This window comes from Denticeps clupeoides, chromosome 18 (assembly GCF_900700375.1).
Source record: "Denticeps clupeoides chromosome 18, fDenClu1.1, whole genome shotgun sequence".
In the NCBI taxonomy this organism is placed as follows: Eukaryota; Metazoa; Chordata; class Actinopteri; order Clupeiformes; family Denticipitidae; genus Denticeps; species Denticeps clupeoides.
Genome location: NC_041724.1, coordinates 8694514 through 8714040, shown reverse-complemented (window position 1 = coordinate 8714040; position 19527 = coordinate 8694514). Strand labels below are relative to the sequence as shown.

The following is a 19527-nucleotide window of genomic DNA, read 5'->3' as shown; positions in this document are numbered from 1 at the left end:
TTAATACGTCTGAGCAGCGTGTGTGAGCAGCAGTGGCACCTTGGCGGTTTGGGATTCGAACCTTCAACCTTCTGATTTCGGGTCCGCTTCCTTACCTGCTAGGCCACCACTGACCAGTGCTACCATTGGTGAAAAAGAAAAGGTGCTTGACTGTGAAATGTGTTGTGAATTCGAGACAACAGAGGACTAGTTGTGAAAGTTGGTTGTTTGACACTTTTAGACTAAACATTTATCTTCCTTGAATTGACCATTGGGTGTAATAAAGACGATGCATGGGCAAATCGAGAGGCCAAACAGTCAATAACTTTGAGACACTATAGTGAGTAAGACATTGTTGTTAAAAACCAAAAAAAAGCAGCATTAAAATGATCTACTTGTAATGGGTGGGGCTTCTGGCAGCCATTGGCCTATCGCTACTTAAAGGTCCCATGACAAGAATTTTTTTTATTGCTTTTATGTAGGTCTTAGTGATCCCTGGAGGCACCTTTTTTCGGTGTCTGTAGCTTTAAATGCTAATGAGGAGGAGAGAGGCGGGATGAGAACTAGAGCGGCCTATAGATGTTGAGGGTGCATTCGCGGAAATGACGTCATCAATACCATTCACCAACAACAATGTTTGGCTCAGACAGGAACTCGTGTCTGCGTTTTTTCCAGGAAAAAATAAAAATGAACACACTGGTTCTTCAGAGGCTCGTGTGATGGAACTAAAAAAAATACTTGCAGATCTGACTGTCTGAGCTGTCACTCTCTGAACGGGCGAGGCAGAATGACCAAAGCACTCTTTAGACCATTTCTGGCCACTGCAGGACCATAGACAGGCTCGGGAAACTCGTATTAATGTTAAATAATCTCACAAAGTGAAAGTTTCATGTCATGGGACCTTTAATCTTTTGAATCCACGTTCATGGTTTTTACAGTTGATGGTGTTTTTCCTTGTCACTTTAATATCGTCACGTTTATTTCAAACACTTACATTTTCACTTTTTCATCCTTTTTGTCTCTTTGGTGTTGATGTAACAGTGTGGGATATTTTTTTATTTTTACCAACGTGTTCATTGACCTGTTGGGGTGTTCTTCATCAGAGTTTGTTGTCAAAGTGTGTTTGTGTCACGATATCCTTTGGGGAAACATTATGAAAATGCTCATAAAGTGTGCTGAGAATTTGGAATTGTGAAAGCCACCCTAGTTTGCTGAAAAGTTTTGGTGAACCTTTTACTGGGTTTTACTGGGTGCTGCGGAAAAGCAGCAGTTCATTATTTGTTCAGTGGCCTGATTAGTGGTGTCATGGGAAATGCTTCTGTAGAGCATTATGTGCCTGCTATGTCGTGTACATCCTACCTGGATCCCAGGTAGTACATTAGCTCTTAAAATTGGGACTTTATAACACTCCTGGCTCCAGGAGACTCCTGCTTCCTGCTTCCATCATAATATGCTGTGGTGTTTACATTGCTGCAACTTCAAATCAGTGTTTTACATTGTCACAAGTGCCTTTTTTTTGTGAATTGTTTTTGTCATTGTGATACACAGCACATTCCTTTTGTGCAAAAGGTCCTCTGCATTGAAATAATCACCATTTTATGAGCAGTAGGTAGCAGTGTGTGGGGACTGTACCTTGCTCAAGGGCACCTCACTGGCAGCTTGGTGGTTAGAGATTTGAACCCTTCAATTACATTTAAAAACCCTTTAATTACATTCTACATTTCATTTACAGTATTTATCAGACGCCCTATCCAGAGCGACTTACAATCAGTAAGTCAACTCAGGGTTAAGTGCCTTGCTCAGGGAGTGGCGTTTGAACCTGGGTCTAGGCTACTACTTCCACAAATTGATCTTCAAGCAATGTTTAGTTCCTGTATTGCAGACGTAGTGTAAATTTACCTGAAGAGTCCTCCTGCTTGGTCAAATAATCAAATATTAATATACTTGGAATGCAGTGTTTTTGAGAGACTCTGGTATTAACCTGGACATCCCTTTGGCAGCAAATATGAAATACCTTTGGTTTTAGTTGGTCTGATTTTCACCCCAAAATCTGACAAATGTGTGCTTAAAGGGAGTGACATGCATTCAGGCATGAGGTATTCACTGAAAATTGCTTTCATTTTTACAACGCTGTTTCATAATGAAAATGTGTTAATGCAACTATAGCCTTGATGGAATGCTATGAATTTTAATTGGTGTAAAATCTTACGTTCAGAATTTTTGCTTTTATATGTACATTACTGTGTCTGGGAATGTTGTATTGTTGTCAACCAATATGAATAATACCAAGTCAAGATGGAAAATGTGAAAGTTGAAATGATTTCTCTCCATGTCTGTTCATCCCTCCCATGTTCTCTCTCTCTCTCGCTCTCTGTCTCTCTCGCTCCCCTTCGCTCCTCCACCCCTTTGCTATGGATTTGGAGATTAAAGCGAGAGTTTGTCGTGAGCACCCAGGACTGTGTAATTATGTCCTGAGAAAGTGCCCGTCCCTTTTGTTTGTTGACGCCGGGTGACTCGTGCGCTTCGTAAAATGGAATAAGTGAACCGCGGTTCCTCTGCGCTTCAGCTGTCACTATAATGATGGCACGCCGCGGCTGAGCGAAGGTGCTCGCATACTGCTCTCCTTTCTCCAAGCGCCTTGTTGCATTGGTGACAGGACAGTACTCCGCAACCATTAACACATTTAGCCCTGGAATATCAGCCTGCAGATCTTCTGTATGCTGAGCCTTCACAATATCTAATGGGTCTTGGGTCTTGTTGGCTCGTCAGGACAAAGACAAAGAGACCACCCTTTTTTCTTCGCCCCATGCTTTGTATGTCGTGCTGTAATCTAAATCCTATTAAAGCTTCATTTATGTGGCCATTTTACGTTTTAAAGTCATCAGCAGTGCTGAGTTTGTCTCTGTCCGAGCCAAGTCTCATGGCTTGAACGATGTCTTTTGGACCATGCATTTGTAAAAACACCTAAACTGTATTTCCAGGTCTCTTTGGTCACTGACGCGTCAAGTGAAATGAGGTTCAGCCATTCCATCCGATCTCACTGAGGACTCGTGACTCAGAGACCCACCCCGTCGACCTTATACATCCAGCTTGTGGATATTCTATTTCTTTTTTCTTTTTAAAAAGGTCTGGATCCATTTTATTTGGCGGCGTTGCGATCGTATCGGTCGACGTTGGATAGATTAACCGACTCAGGGTTTATTTGGGGGGAGCTATGACGCGTAATGAGTTCCTTCTACCTGCTTTACCAGGGTGAACGAGGAGGTGAGTCAACAGATAGGCCGAGCCGGAGAAAGACTCCACTGAAGCCGGCGCCGCTTGAGTTGCATCAGCTCTGTGCAGTGCAGTTGATTTTCCCTTCCCCGCCCACCACAGGTCTCCTACGTGAAAGCTATTGACATCTGGATGGCCGTGTGCCTCCTCTTCGTGTTCTCCGCCCTGCTGGAGTACGCCGCCGTCAACTTCATCGCCCGGCAACACAAGGAGCTGCTGCGCTTCCAGAGACGGAGGCGACACCTGAAGGTAAATCCTGATGGCGAAGCGCGCGGCGCAGACCTGCCGAGGGGTGTCCCCGCTAAACGCTCACCTCGTGAAATATTCATGGCCTCTCCGTGTTCACGTGTTTGCATTTAACTCTACAAAACACACAGCGAGTGAATATTTCATCAGCAGGGGCGCCGCTGAGAGTAATTCGATCCTGGACACAAGGTGAGATGAGCGATGAATGGAGGAGCGGAATAAAGAATGAGAGAGGGTCGGCCCTGGCTTCGCGATGGGTCTTCTGTTCTGCGTTTATCGGGGCCAGACTGCAGCGCGTCCGTCCGTGGCTCATTGAACAGATGCGGAAAAACGCTGTCAGAGGAATTGAATTTATTTGTGTTATTGACAGGGATTTTTAGTGTTAAATCAATGACCATTATGATCTGAGTGAACCGATCAATCGAAACCTACCCTAACAGCGAGCAGGGAGATGATATGATCATCTGTCCAAGACATCTCACTGGAGATTTTCACAGGAATGGTGTTTACATTTTTTTTTTTTTGTTGGGCCTGTGTAAAAATCTCCAATAAATCCTAAATCCTGCATTCATAATCCCTCAAAGGACTGCATGTAATAGGTGCAGGTAGATTAGTGTTCTATTTCGCCAGCCTACATGTCAGGTCAATCCCACCAAGGTAGCTGGAGCTCTCACGCTGATATCTGCTATCGCCACCCCGCAGCTCAGATGCACCACTGCAAGCCTCTAATCCACATTCTTCAGCCTGAATGGCAGGCACTTCAAACAAGAAACGTCATATTAGGTTTCGTCGTTTATATAGCATAGTGTTTAAACTAGCATAGTTTAGCATAGTAGCATGGCATAGTGTAAATTGCAGACCACACCAATTCATCTTTACCAACATTATTATTTATTTTATTATAATCTATTATTCTTATCTATTATATCTATTCTAATCTATTATTTATTTAAATTGTGTATAACATATCAACCTAATTATACAAACATTTATTCTTAAACATTATTTTACGAATGTTGGGGAAGGAAATATATATAATATATATATAAATATATATAATTTATAAGGATTTATAATATATTTAAGGATATGTAATAATACAGATATTCCATCGCCTCGCTGTGCTCTCCATTGTCCCCCGTAGCTGCAGCTGCAGCTCGGAAACGAAGTCTTTGGCTCGGCCCTCCATTGTGTCTCTCAGGGGCCATCACTCAGCGTGAGCACCACACCAGAAATCTATCACAACGCCGCAACACACAATAAAACAATTCCTGAGCTCTAGCACACCCCGCCACCAACCCCCCCCCTCCTACTGAGACGAGCCGCGCGCTCAGGTAACAACGTAAGGATTCCCCCTGCTGGCCCACCGAGAGACACGCTGCTACTGCGGCTGCTAGGTCGGGTGCTGAGTGGCTAGTGTGTGCAGTCTGTGGGTTACAGGGGGAGGATGGAGAGAGAAAAAGACCCTGAGGCCCTCGGTGAAGCCAAACAGTCCGGAATTAGTCAAGATGTTAACATCAATAGAGAAACTGCAATTGGAATTGTCTTAAACTATTGAGTCCTGTATCTGACTATGATGTTTGTTCTCATTCATTCTTCCTATAATCTATATATAATACCATCGTTTTTTTTAGTCATCTTATGTTCAGGCCAGTACAGTACAGTACAGTACAGTAATTAGTGGTTTTTGAATGCGTCACTCCTGACTGGGTGGAAAAATTCTAGGACGTCCTTATTGATAAAATCGATTTAAACAAGAGCTTCCATGGACCAGCCATTGGATCTGAACACTCTGGCCATTTTAAAATGTTTCCCAGCACCAATGCTACAAAAATCAACATGTTTTAAGATAATGTGTTGATGAAAGAATTAGCTGTTAGCCATCAGAGATTTTACATTAATATGCTGAAAATCTTTTTTTTTCTAATGTGCTATTATTCCTGAGGTTTTCAACAACATGATTCCTAACAGAAATACAACTCAATATATGTAACATAATATATGTGATTTAAATAAATACGTGATCCGCTGTGTAGCTCGTTTAACGGTGTAAAAGGGGAACTGTCCACGGTCCACGGCTTCATTTTTTACAATAACGCACCACTGCTCTACAGAAGATCCTTCCTTCATCCTCCCTACAACACCAAACAGTGTGAAGGGCTTATTAGACAGGGCCTGATTGATCCGGCGTAAGCGCTTCATAATGGAGGATCACTGCGCGAGCGGAGTCCTTGGCTGGGGTCTGTCTTTTTCCTGCCTCCGAGCTGCCTGTGGTTCGGAGCGGATGGAGATAAGGCCCCGGATTATCAATGTAAATAGGTGGCGAGCGATATCTGAGCCACGGTATCCACTCCTGCACTGCTCCAGCCGAGGGTGGGGTGCCGGTTGGTGGAATGCAATGTATTTCATTGCAGTGAAGGCCCCTGAAGGTCTCGCTGTGGTGCAGGATAGAGTGGTGGGAAACTGTATCACCGGCAGGTAGTGTTCCAGGTAATACAGTAAAATGTGGTGCAGGGATGGGGTAAATTCTGTACAGTTGGTACAGTTTGCTGCATCATGTGTATTTATAGTGTGCTGGCATGGTGCAGTGTTTGCTTTATTTGACACATTGTATGCATGTAGCGCAGTATTTTTGCAGTACAATACCGTGCACATCATTGTGGGGCATTGCATTTGAAACGTATAATATATTGCACCGCATTGTGCTCCAGGTTCACGTACAGCACAGTGGGATAAGGCAGGCGTCTGGTACAGCGTAGTGCACTGCATCTCAATGAAGGGTAAAATTGAATGTAGGGTAAAGTGCACAGTAGTTTAAAGCGCTCTTGGGGAAGTGTAATGGAGTTTACCGCATTTCGGCGGGGTGCAGTGTAGTGCACTGTAGAACAGGGACTGGGGATGCAGGGTACTGCATTGTGCTGCGGGGTAATGCATTGTAGGACAGCGCTCTGAGGAATATTAGGTTGATACGGCTCCTGCTGACAGGAATGACAGCTGCGAGTGTGTGTGTGTGTGTGTGTGTGTGTGTGTGTAGAGGAGGGCAACCCATGCATGTATAAATGCAAGCATTTCTGGTTCTAGAACAACCGCACTTTCTGTTGCTTTGGTTGATATTACTCTTCCACAGGCATTGTGCATCTGTTAAAGTCTGACCGTGAAACGTATTATGCAAATGAATTGGGCCGCAATGGCAACCGCAGGCGGAAATAAAAAATGCGAGTACAGAAAGGTGCGTTGCTGCGGTGATGAGGGTATTTAACACGTTTACAGTTTACATCGGCTGAGTAAAAGATATAAATGCATCAATCATGGGAAGGGGGCCGTGATGGATGGAGGTGGCTGTCGCACTAGACTCCGCCTCTCTGACTTGCAAATGCAGGAGTGAGCTGCATGCTGATGCTTGGTTGTAAATTACCATCTTCCCCCCCCACACGACCAGGCTGGAGGGCATTGTTTCATTACACACACACACACACACACACACACACACACACACATTCACTCAATATTATGCACACACACACACCATATAACATATACATAGAAACAACTCCCCTTTACACAGGTATATACGCACTCAGACACACAGACACATTTTTATTCGTTCTGCATGGACACCAGCCCTGTTAATGCACACAAACACACATTATATATACAAATGTACCAATTTCTCACACATGGGAGCGTGTACACACACTCTCTCTCTCTCTCTCTCTCGCCTCACACCCCATTAGAGGCGTTTTTTTAATTAGTGTGTGTGGTAATGACCCGGGCGCGGATGCGCACGATGCAGGCTGGCCGCAGCGCCGCAGCGTCTCCCCTCTTTAGAGCTCCACCTCACGTCGCCGCCTCGCCATATTAATGTCGCGGCGAAGAGGGGCGGGAGCATGTGGAGCATCCATAATACTTAGCATCGGCCTGAAGGACGGAGAGAGGTCGCGGTGCCCATCTCGCGGCGAAGACGTACCCAAAACAGAGGGGGCAATGACACCCCCCCCCCCCCCCCCCCCCCCCCCCTGCACCGTTTCCCACCCAGCCCCCATTAACGGTTATAAATGGGATGGCACAAAGACAAGGACAGAAAGAGGACAGAAAGCGTCTAAAATTGGATCCCAGCGAAAAGGGGAAAATAGCCGCTTCAGTGGCAAGAAAAGCAAGCTGGCTCTTTCCGGAAGGGGGAGGGGCCGGTGTTACATTTTGTAAAGGGAACTTAAAACAGAGCAATTATGGTGACGAGGTTAATCCTTCGGAATGATTCGTAGAGGGGCGAGGGACGAGCTTCTTGTGCTGACCCCACCCCACCCCTCTACTGATTGGCTAACGGACTGAATGTGGTTGCTGTATTGCAGGAGGAGGAGGCCGGCGAGGGCCGCTTCAGCTTCGCCGCCTACGGCATGGGCCCGGCCTGCCTGCAGGCCAAAGACGGCATTGCCATCAAGGGCAACAACAACAACGCGCCCACCTCGGCCAACCCGCCCGAGAAGACGGTGGAGGAGATGCGCAAGCTCTTCATCAGCCGGGCCAAGAGGATCGACACCGTGTCGCGCGTGGCGTTCCCCCTGGTCTTCCTCATTTTTAACATTTTCTACTGGATTACGTACAAGATCATACGCAGTGAGGACGTCCACAAGCAGTGAGAGAAGCGAAACGAGGGCAAAGGGAAAGAAATGAGAGAGAGAAGAAGAAGGAAGACAGCCAAACAAATGCCTCCTCATCCTCACCCCAGCGGCCTGCACCTCCCTCTTTAACGCTCACTCGCTTTTCTGTGGCGATTTCCTTTCAGCAGAGGTATTTATTCGCAAATTCTTTTTTTTTTTTTCCCCCTCTTCTTTCCTCTTCTTCCCCCTCTTTTCTCCCGAATACTCCAGACCTGTGCAATAGCAATGCAGTCAAATGCATGTTAAAAATGAATGTGGCAATATATTTACTAAAAAAAAAAGAAAGAAAACAAAAAAAGAAAATCATAAATATTAGTCTTTACGGATACATCTGAGAACTTCTGAACTGATGAACGGACAAGAAGGGAGATGTTTCTTGGGAGACATTTTTTCTTTTTTCTATTTTTTTTTTTTTGCAAACATACAGCACTGTAAAATATCATATATCGTATAACGTTTATCAAAGAGAAGAATACGAAAAAAAGGAATCGTTGAGGAACATGATTTGAACAAGGATCTGAAGTAGTCTGGTGCTTCCGTTGATTACATGATGCAAGGACCGGCCGTCCTCTATAGCTCAATCTGCTTCAATATGTGTATTACGAGCACTTGTCAACGCTCCCCCCTGCCCCTGTGTCCCCACAACAAGAAAGGGGGACGTCGCGAGGTCGGGGCGGTCGCCGTTACACCATGGAGACTCATCTAGGGCAGATGGGATACTATACTGTTTATACAACCTGTGCTCGGTGTTGCTCTGTATGTCCTTTTATTTATGTGCCAAGTGTACATCATGTTGCTGTATAACATATAAGACGTGTATATTTTGCTCAGTTTCGTTTCTGGGATTCAGTTGAATTATTCAGAAGAAATCCACTTTTCAAAGGCACATTTATGAGAATTTCACATATATGCGTATTGAAAGTGATATACAATAAACAAACCGTGAGCAAGATCCTGGAGGGAGGAGGAGCTAGAGATGGACAGAGATCAGTCCTGCTGTCGGCTGTGTCCTTAACGTTCTCTTACCTCTCAGTTGCAGCAGTGCGTGAGACAGCGTCTCCCGGCAGTAGGCCCGAGACGGGAGCGATAGCCCCGAAAGGTCAACTTTGCTCTCGTTTTACTCCGCTGTCACTGGATACACTGCAGCGGCGCACAGTAAGTCAGGAGCGGCTTATCAATGTCACTTTTTACGGCAGCCAGGATCACGGCAGAGGCTCCGTTAAAGCCGCGGCGAATGTCAATGAACCGCCGCTCGCGTCCGTCCAAATCTGAGGATCAATTAAGGCGCAGCAGGTAAAGCTGTGATTACGGCCTATCTGCAGCTTTCATCTGGACTCGTGCAAGTGGGGCATCTCCAGTTTTCATTCATCCTATCAGGCTTCTCTATGCAATGATTAATATATGCAATTACTTTCAGCTTCATCATTACATAGTTCCTTTCTCAGTATGAAATTCTGTGCCATTAAGTCGCTTTCCAAAACTTCATAGCACTTATGATCAAGGAGGCCTTTAGAGTGATTATTTGTTTGTTTGGTTATTTATTTATTTATCTATCGACATATTTATTGAAATGCTTATTTATTTTAAGGCCTATGTTACATCTGAGGACAGTGAAATAAAAAGAAAGGGGAGAGCAGGCGTCACCTCTTGAACTATGCATGTCACAGCTTCCAGAAAGGCCACATGCCAAATTCATATTGCTGATATACCTGAATTTTCTCACACGTGAAATATGTCACGACACCTCATTGAAATGTGCATTGTTTGCATAAGTGTGTAGTTTTAAGAGACATGTTATTGTAACATGCATGTGTTTCTTTTATTTAGCGATTTTTTTTTTTTTTTTTTTTTGTCCTTAGTTTATTGTCTGGACCAAAGAATCACATTTTCATTGTCATGGCCTTTCTGCTTTTTCTTTTTTTTTTCTTAATAATTCCTCTAGAACTCCTAAGCTGTGCAATTAATATGTTTGATGGCATATGTGTCCGGTACCATATACTTTACCTCATTATAAACCAGCTATGCCATGTGACAGCAAACATATCCTGGTTTTAGTGCAGTTGTATGTTTAGATGCATTGTCAGTTTTCTAAAGCCAAAAAATTCATTGTTGTTTCGACGTAATGATTTGGGTAATCATTATGTGCATAATTAGGGGGTGCAGTTTCATCGTAATTGAGGGTCTCAGTTCAGTGCATTAAATTGTTGTTGTTATTATTATTATTTTTAATTAGAGAAGTGAGAGAACGTTCCATGAATAGGCATCCGTTGTTCATTTAGCACTGATTATTGCTCAGAAACTAATTTCAGTCCCTTACATTATGATTATATTAAAGATCAAAGGGCTGCATTTTTAATTTTCTTGTAACAGAATAGCACGTCCAACAGATCCACCAGTCTGCTGTTACTAGCCGTTCATGTTGAGGCTGATAAAAACTCCGTCTGTTGTTACACTATCGCCTATTTCTTAATAATAACAACAATAATGTTTTTCAGAAATATTAGTAAAATTATGAAATGGTCCACAAATGTAGTAAATTTGATGTATTTATTTATTCCCCTGTCACAAGAGCCAGAGAAATGCCATGAATTCAGTACATAAACTCTGCCGTATCACGCAACATTCCTGTGCTACAGTATGATTTATTCCGCATGGGGGGACGGGGGTGAACATGTTCCCCTTCTTTCTATGTTCATTTATGTCACGTGATTTTTTTTTCTTACAATAATTAAGCAACTAAATAAGCTGTGGCTGTGTCTGGAGCAAAGACAGGCGGAGCCGCCCTTCAACCTCTCCAAGTGAAACAAAGTGGACGATTTATTTTTGCACAAGTCGGTATGGCCTTAATCTTGGGTTCCTCGCTTACTCGTGTATTGGCACCAAGTGCACATCTTCATTTGCAAAATTTTCATTGTTCCAAGAGTGAACTTCAGAAGCAAGCAGACGTTCTGCAGAAATTCCCTCATTTGGTTCATTTCTAAATTGAAACCATTGACTCTTTTGCATGGATATAAATACAATGGCAGATATTTTTGGCTTGTACAGAAATGTGAGCAATTTCATGAAAAAAAGGAATGTATAATTTCTGCTGTATCTGTATATAACTAAATATTTATTGTCATAATGCTAATTCTAATTCTACTATTAAAGGTTTTATGAACACACCTCTCCAATCTGTTTTTGAATATTGTTAAACGCTGTTGGAGTTTGGACATTTATTACTGTCGCTCTATTCAAGATTCTCTGCAATCATGAAATAAATTAAATAAATCCATTCCCCAAATTGTATTAACTGAAAATATGTATCAGTCCTGACAGTTTATTTCTTTTGTTGGTGTGTATTGTATTAGAAAAATTGTGTAAAAATGTTTGATACAAGGCTGCACTATAAAGAGGAAGCTCTGCTGCTGTCAGATAGCCTTGCATCTAAAAAAAAAAAAAAAAAGTTCTCATTCATACTCTCTGAATTCATAAATTATTGATCTTTAGATCTAAAGAATGCTCCGAACCACATAAGAATCTCATCGTTGTATTTGATTGGGTATTTTATTTCTAAACATGTGTTAGTATAGCCCCTCCCCCTGCCTGCTGCCACCAGTGGAGCTCAGACCGTGGGCTCGGCCAGCAGCACCAGGCTGTCTTCAGCTGGCGTGGGTCATGGGGCGTGGACCTAAAAATACAAGCATGGCAAAGGAAGCCAAATATGAATGAATGGCAGAGGCAGACCACCTGCCACCCCCTCAGGGTGGGGGTCCGACTAACTGATGAATGCGGGTGAACAAAAATAAAATAAATCCCATTTATCTACATGATTGTAATCCACGGTGCTCTGCTTTAGCTGCATTGTTGTAAACTAGAGTAGCCCCGGTTTTAACATGGTTAAACTGAGCAAATAACAGAATTGTTTAAATGTAACTATTTAAATAAGAGAAATTATAAAAATTCCCATAAGCAACCAATAATGCTGCAACTGTCAAAGTCTGAAAAGTGATTAACTACATTGCAGCATCTCTGGCTAAGAAATCTTGAAGTGACATTTTCCTTTTGGAGACTAAAGAAAGTTTCTTTATCTGCAATCAAAATCAAAAGAAAAATGTAAAATAAAAAAATAAAAAATACAAGTGTGAAAATATTAAACCAAGTTTATTTTGTTCTCTCAACAGCAGAGTTGTTAAAATACAGTCATACTCGATGAAGTGCAACAGTAAAAGGCAAACAGGATTTATTTCTCTTTCCCCACATGCTAGAGCACCATCCACACACAACCTGGGTATTCATTCCAAATAAATTCATACCGCCATTTTTGACCTGAAAGCGGGTGCTAGCAACACACAGTAAAAACACGTTCCTTTAAGAAACAGAGAGAACGCTAGAACCAGACTCTGGATTTTACCCCAATTCAAGTAGTACTGTTACTTTTTACAAACAAATTCAAGTTCTTAAATGAAGAAGCGACAGCTTAGCCAGTCCGGACGAGACCGGGATCGTTTGCGCTCCAGCGTCCAAAGAGGTGAAGAGCAGAACAGATGGAATTGGACTGGTATTTTGTTTTGGGATTGGGGGAGGGGTCTCAAGGGGTGTCCACATCACTTGTTGCGTGTCGTGTGTCAGTAGTGGCGATGGAAGAATGCTGCGACGCGCCTTCACTGACGCGGCGCTGGGAAACGGCCCTCGCTGGGCCCAGTCCCCCGGCCGGCGCCCATGCTGGGCTTCATAACCATACCGCCCCGACTCGGGGGTCCCCTGGGGCCGCCGGGTCTGTCACGCGGGCCTCCTGGTCCTCGTGGGCGGATGTCTCGCCGCTCTCCTTCTCGGGCAGATCGAGTTTTCTTTTCCTCAACGTTCAGGCGGATGTCGCCTCGGATCTTTATAGGCTACAAAATACACAACTACTTGTTAGAACAGCACAGTCCTACAAACCAATTCCACATCGGGGAGGACAATGAGCTACTTCGATTCATTAAATCTGACTGCTCGGTTTCCTATGCAGTCCAAAACATCCACTAATGGCACTACATAGAGAACCAGCCCCCTATACAGTGTGCTATATACTGACCACCCAGCACATGACAGGAAGTCAGTGCTGAAAATCAGCCAATAAGGTAGTGTTCAGTAGGAGAAGTCCACCCAGGTTGAAAATGATAATATAAAAAAAAAAAAAAGTCATCGCTACCCACCAACACTGATTTGTAGAAAATTAGAAACAACAAATAGGAAAAAAAATATATAATAATTTGATTATTGATGCAACACCTACCCGACTACTCAGGATTTTCTGCACCGGCTCGGAATCGTCAAATACCACAAATCCGAAGTTCGGCAACTTGCCCCCACTGTTGATCCTCAGATCCAGTACAGTGCCATACTCTGAAAAAGGAGATTGTATTTAGCAGACATTCAATTACAATCTACCGGACAGGCCAGGCTTGCACTTACGTTCAAAGAACTCCTTCAGCTCGGACTTGTCCACGTCATGTGGAACGTTGCCAACAAAGAGCTGGTGGGCGTCGGGGTAACGGACTGTCCTCCGTACGTCCAGAGTCTCTCCCAGCTCGCCTTCTCTGACTAAGGACAAGGAGATATTCGCTTTAAAAATTTGCAGTTATGCTAGTGAGGTGATGTCACAATGGAATACTTTCAGGTGTGTTTCCGCAGGAATTTTATTTTAAATATAAAATCCCCAAAACCACCAACTACAACAACGCCATAATTTACTGGATAACTCTGGATAAGGGAGTCTGATAAATGTTGTAAATGTAAACAGTAGGTCACGGTTTCACCCCTAAAATAAAGAACTGCCCTGAGATCAGTGCCAGGGCTTAAGAGTTCATTCAGAGCATGGCATCGTACCTGGTGTCCTGGGTCCTCTTTGGCCAGGTGGAGCTCCGGGTCTGGGCTCCCGTGGTCTCTGATCTCTCTGAGGCCTCTGTGCTGCAGCCGGTGCCTCGGTTTTCTGCTCTGGTCTGGGCTGCATTTAGCACACAGGCAACGTTAGTAAAACCCCAAATTACAGCAAAATAGTGATCTACTGTACCATGAGGTCCTGTGCAATTAAATGTTTAACAAAGTGAAGTTATGGTCATTGTAAAACACTGCAGCACACTGTGACACTGTGAAATGTGTCCTCTGCTTTTAACCATCACCCTTGGTGGGCAGCCATGACAGGCGCCCGGGGAGCAGTGTGTGGGGACGGTGCTTTGCTCAGTGGCACCTTGGTGGTTCCAGTGTTGAGCTGGCAACGTTTTTTTGTTACAGGTCCGTTTCCTTACCCGCTAGGCCAACTGCTGCCTCAATAACACGCACGCTAGGTCGAAAGGGCTACAGTATTATATTGGTGAAAGTGGGGCACGATGGGAAGTGATTGTGTGTGCGTGGGGAGTGTTAGCATGCTCTGCGTGTTTCCAGGTTCTCTCGTGCCATCCAAACGCATGTACACTAGGCAGCGAGTGCCAAAGCCTAAGCAATATCGCTAAGCAATATTGAGTGGATAAAATAAATAACAGGGTTCATTAGTATGATGGGACTAACCTGGGGAGGTGGAACTTTCACGACATGAGGTGGGACACCAGACGTTGGAACCACTCCACCTGGGGGCAGGTTCTTACTGGTGACCGAGGCCCATGAGAAAGGCTACAGAGATCAGAGATGAAAGCTGTAGTTGCCAGTTTTTCAAAGCCCCCCGCAGCCCGTCATGTACATTATTAACCACCTAATAATGCATGTGGTAGACTAAAAGCACAGAAGGTATAAAAAACTAAAACATTTATAGCACCGGATTCTGCCAGAAGGGCCGCTAATAACAGGATTGGGAATCAGTCCTGACTTGAGGCCAAATGGCTGCCTGGCAACAGGGTCCGGGCCAAGAGACTAAAGTGCAGCTGGGTGCGTCGGGGAGACGTGTTGGAGCACATCAGCGCCATATCTCCAGGCAAGTACCGTACAGCTTCGGTGAGCACTTCCCACTTTCATACCCTGTTTTCTTCAGGTACGGCAGGAGCGGGGTCGGCGGGAGAGGGCGGGGACTTCTCCGCCACCTCCTCCGGCGGCTTATCGGTCTCGTCGGCTAGCTCGGCTTGCTGTTCCGTCACCGGCTCGGGCTCCTGCACAGGGGGAGGTTCTGGGGTCACCACCACCACCTCCTCCACGGGGCCCTCCACTGGCTCCACGCTGAAGGAAAGGGTACAAGGATGAAGGAATTATTCACAGTGGACAAGAGTTCCTTTTTTTTTTTTAAAGACTACAAGCACCAGTGCTCTACCAAGGAGTCTGTTCGTACAAGGCCGTGGGTTCATCCTGTGCCACGTCCGGAGAGGCTCCCCTCTCCTCCAATTCCTCCACATCCTCCTCAGACTCTACAAGCAGAGGAAGAAACAAGGTCACAACAACGTTTGCCAAAAAGTGGCAGGATGCTTGTGGACAAGAGTTAACCAGCTCACCCTCAGGAGGTTCCGATTCTGAGTCTCCAAAGATCTCATCTTGATAGCGAAATATGTCGTTGTGCACATAGAACTTATTTGCAACCGTGCCCTGGAGGAGGAAAGAACGAGGAGGATCCAACCGTGTTACATTACATGTGGGCGCGCTCTGGTTTCAGCAGGAGTCGCGAGCCTCACCTCAGGTGCCAGCACGAAGGTCTGCATGAACTTCCTCATGGGCTGCATGTTGTTGGAGAGCTCGCCCATCACCTGCACCACCACGCCCTCGTTCAGGGTGGCGTGGGCATCAACGTGCCTGATCTTCGTGTGGCAGTCTTGGAACTTCAACGCCATCACCTTTTTGTGGATTTCCTGTTGGATTGGATGAGGCCCCCATTTACAGAAATTGTACACATTGTACAAATACACTTGATGAACAATTCAACCATTGTATATTCTGAACATTTTTGAGGCAAGTAAAACCATTAGAATGGTTGAACATTACAAAAAATGAGTAACTTTGCACCTTTGAACTTTTCTGCCCAGAGAAATCACTTACCGACTGACCGTATACTGCTTCTGCTGGTTTACCATTGCTGTCCAGGCCGCCATGGACATAGGAAGAGTTCTTACCGTAAAACCTGGCAGACAAACATCATGGTTATCCCACGGTTTAAAGTACATCATCACATCCACATATTACACCGATCTCACCTGTGCAGATAATCCGGGGCCTGGTTCAGAAGGGTGTAATACTGTCGGACAAATTCTCGCCCCACAAGCTGGGCACTTGGCTTCTCCATCACCATTTCTTTGGTCAGCTGGCTCTTGCTGGGAACAGGGAACACGGCAATCGGTCACTCGCGTGTAAAAAGCAGGGCCCCGTCGGAACGGATGCCACCGTGCCAGCATGTGCAAATCCCCCCTTTAAGCTAATCGAGGAGGTCAAGGTGTGCAGCGAACATTACAGGCGAAGCAAACAGCTCACATTCTGGACACCGACGTCCGCCAACAAAAGTAGCGCCCTTCCTTTATAACACAGGTTGCCAGGCGACACTGAGAATAATAGGAATGGCGTTTGTCACCATGGTAACTGGAATTTGCGCAATTGGTGACACCTGCGCAGAGGAATAAAACAATACAATTTTGGGGAATATTAAAAACAATTAATATCCAAGCTACCGGAGCGAGACTAGCTGCGCTATCGAGAAGCGCCCGGGGTTCCCGCTCGAGTCCGCTTTGTTCCGTCCCTGCCCGAGGAGGCGACATGTTGTCTGACTGCTGCGACGCCGGTCCGCCCTCCTGAATTATTCCGGGCGCTAACGAGGTCGGCCTGGGACAAGGCCCCGGAGCCACCAGACCCGAGTCCGGGCGTCGAGAAGCCGGCACTCGACGTCGCTGCCAAGATAGTAGATGGTAGCTCTAACACACTTATATTTTTTTTACTAGACGATCCCGATTATGGGAAAATCAAGCACGTGTCTTCGAGCACCCACCTCCAGAACAATAGCTCGACGGAACGCGAGCGACACGACCGCCTCGCTGCGGCGTATCTACCTCGACGCGTCCGAGGACGGATTCTGCTGGTGTCTCGTAATTTGACCGAACGGCGCGTGTGCGTGGCCCAACTCGGCCGCTCGGACGACGCGAAGGCCTCACCGCCGAAGTACGGCGCCCCGCATCGCGGCAGTCGACGCCGCGGTAGCTAGAGCGTGGAACGACCGCGACCCGCTCCCGCGGCATCCAGCGACCCGCTCGCCTCCCCACAAAGGGAGCGTGCTAGGTGGCATCGGCTAACCACGCCACACAGCCCGCAGCGGGGCGGCTTTAAGGCGGGCGCCTCGTCCCCGACCCCGAATCGCTTACCAAAAGCGACGTTGCAAAAAAAAAGAAAGACGTCCGTTCGTCGTTTGGATAAAAAAAAAAGAGAAACTTGAAGTAATCCGAGGGGAAAAGAGCGACTCCCCCGCTTCTATCACGCAGCTAACGAGCCGACTGACTCGCAACGTGCCGCGCGGTGCCGGTTTCGCGTCTGCGCATGCGCACTCCGGCCCGGTCGCGGGCCTACGGCCGCGTTTCGCCCGATGACGAGCCAATCGGAGACGAAGGTTTGCGACGCTGACAAAACCGGCAAATGAGCGACAGTAATGTTGGAATGTGAGTGCAAACACCCACGAAATGGTTGGTTGAGCTGAAACATCTCAATGTAGCCATTTTGCTAAGAACGTGTCTTCTCCCTAAAAGTCCATTTTAATTCTTTTAATTCATTTTTTTTTTTATTTTGAGTTCGGTCTCAATGACAATGAAATTACTGTAATGAGTCGTCTTCGAACAACCCTTTTGAGAAAGGCGAAATGTAAACCTCAAAATAACATTTGACAATTGTTTGAGATTGGTCATCTACACGTTTACAGTACATCCATTATTATTTTGTCATAATTCGATCGAGGGTCTCACCCATTTTTTGAAGTCATCTTTGTGCAAAATGATTTGGAAGAATTGTGAAAAAGTGAAAGTGAAGCACAGCACACGGTGACACAGTGAAATGTGTCCTCTGCGTTTAACCATCACCCTTGGCGCCTGGTCAGCAGTGTGTGGGGACGGTGTTTTGCTCAGTGTCACCTCAGTGGCATCTTGGCGGATCGGGATTGGAACCGGCAACCTTTTACGGGGCCGCTTCCTTAACCGCTAGGCCTCCACCTCAGATCAGTTCAGCATTTTTATTTAGATTTAATTTAAATATAGATTTAGATTGTTATTTCGACCATGTAAAACACAAAAGAACAGAAAGAAGCACGCCGGTCTCTGTAGTCATAGTTCTCACAGCAGATAAGGCAGCAGAAATATGAAGTACAAAATAAGGGACCCCTCTTCTGTAAACTTGAAGAATACAGGTGTAAAGGATAAAAGAAGCATGCCAAACTCATCAGCAAGAAACCAGCCTATTTCATAATTGAAAGTGAAAGTGAAGTGATTTTCGTTGTGAAACACTGCAGCGCAGCACATGGTGACACAACGAAATGTGTCCTCTGCTTTTAACCATCATCCCTGGTCAGCAGATTTGAAGCGGCAACCTTTCATGGCTGCCCACTGCTCATCAAGGGTGATGGTTAAAAGCAGAGGACACATGTCATTGTGTCACCGTGTGCGGTGTTTCTCAATGACACTTCACTTTCTCTCTCAATGGTAGTAAGTGGGGTTTGAACCTGTGACTCTGTGGGCTTCTTGTTGAAAATAGAGCACTATCAGTTTAAGATGGTGGACTAGCTAGGACCAGCTTTGACTAGCATTTTTACCAGTTTTCTACCATTTACAGCATTTGGCAGAAACTCTTATCCAGAGCAACATAACCAGTATATTAGCTCGAAATGATGTGTCATGCTAATCTACCAGATACCAACATTATGGCCTTTTTTTCTACCGATAAGCCCAGCAGCATCTCTGCTTCCTGCGGAGGCTGAGGGAAACTCATCCTCACCACCTTCTCTAGAGGGACCATTTGTGAGAATTCTGACCAGAATTGCTGTTGGGGAACTGCAACATATCGGACCGCAAGACCCTACAGCGGACAGTGAGGACATCTGAGAAGATCATCGGAGTCTCTCTTCCCTCCATAATGGACATTTACCACACACGCTGCATCTGGAAAGCCACCAGCATAGTGAAGGACTCAAAACACCCCTCACATGCACTCTTCACCCTCCTGCCATCCGGAAACAGGTACCGAAGCATTCGGGCCCTCACTGCCGGACTCTACCATAGCTTCATCCCACAGGCCATCAGACACCTGAACACTCAGGGACTTTCCACTCTGGACTGACACACACACACACACACACACACACACACAATACCTCTGTTATGTTGAGTAATATTGTCTATCTGTAATATTATCTATTAATGCAGCATTCCATTTTGCACAGCAAGATTTGTGCTATTTTGCTTTGCACATTAAT

The 19527-nt window shown here is 45.4% G+C and overlaps 2 protein-coding genes across 5 annotated transcripts in view; one reads left to right on the top strand and one right to left on the bottom strand.

Annotated features, from left to right (window-relative positions):
• The window catches only part of glra1 (glycine receptor, alpha 1), a 32451-nt gene extending 21130 nt beyond the window's left edge, over positions 1-11321 (top strand). For all 3 annotated transcript variants that reach the window (XM_028960008.1, XM_028960006.1, XM_028960007.1), the window contains 2 exons: positions 3355-3501; positions 7848-11321. In XM_028960008.1, coding sequence (XP_028815841.1) covers positions 3355-3501; positions 7848-8135 — 435 coding nt within the window. In that variant the 3' untranslated portion in view covers positions 8136-11321. The remainder of the gene's footprint in view (positions 1-3354; positions 3502-7847) is intronic.
• Positions 11322-12280: 959 nt separating this feature from the next.
• On the bottom strand, positions 12281-17606 carry g3bp1 (GTPase activating protein (SH3 domain) binding protein 1). Of its 2 annotated transcripts, none has more exons than XM_028960074.1 (12): positions 17438-17606; positions 16286-16402; positions 16131-16212; positions 15770-15943; positions 15593-15683; positions 15415-15508; positions 15128-15323; positions 14685-14786; positions 14007-14124; positions 13593-13721; positions 13414-13523; positions 12281-13030 (listed from the first exon to the last, which is right to left on the bottom strand). In XM_028960074.1, the coding sequence occupies exons 2-12, from the start codon at positions 16378-16380 to the stop codon at positions 12800-12802; spliced, it is 1422 nt and encodes a 473-aa protein (XP_028815907.1). In that variant the 5' UTR covers positions 16381-16402; positions 17438-17606; the 3' UTR covers positions 12281-12799. The 2 variants fall into 2 exon arrangements, with proteins under 2 accessions (XP_028815907.1, XP_028815908.1); XM_028960075.1 differs by having other exon boundaries at positions 15433-15508.
• Positions 17607-19527: the final 1921 nt, after the last annotated feature.

What these genes read in the sequence shown, in the direction of transcription:
- g3bp1 (XM_028960074.1), bottom strand. Translation starts at nt 16,380, where the DNA reads ATGGTGATGGAGAAGCCAAGTGCCCAGCTTGTGGGGCGAGAATTTGTC. An exon ending in TTGTACGAACAGACTCCTTG is followed by an intron (nt 15,324 to 15,414) that starts GTAGAGCACTGG and finishes CCTTTCCTTCAG; the next exon opens with CGTGGAGCCAGTGGAGGGCC. An exon ending in CCGTACCTGAAGAAAACAGG is followed by an intron (nt 14,787 to 15,127) that starts GTATGAAAGTGG and finishes TGATCTCTGTAG; the next exon opens with CCTTTCTCATGGGCCTCGGT.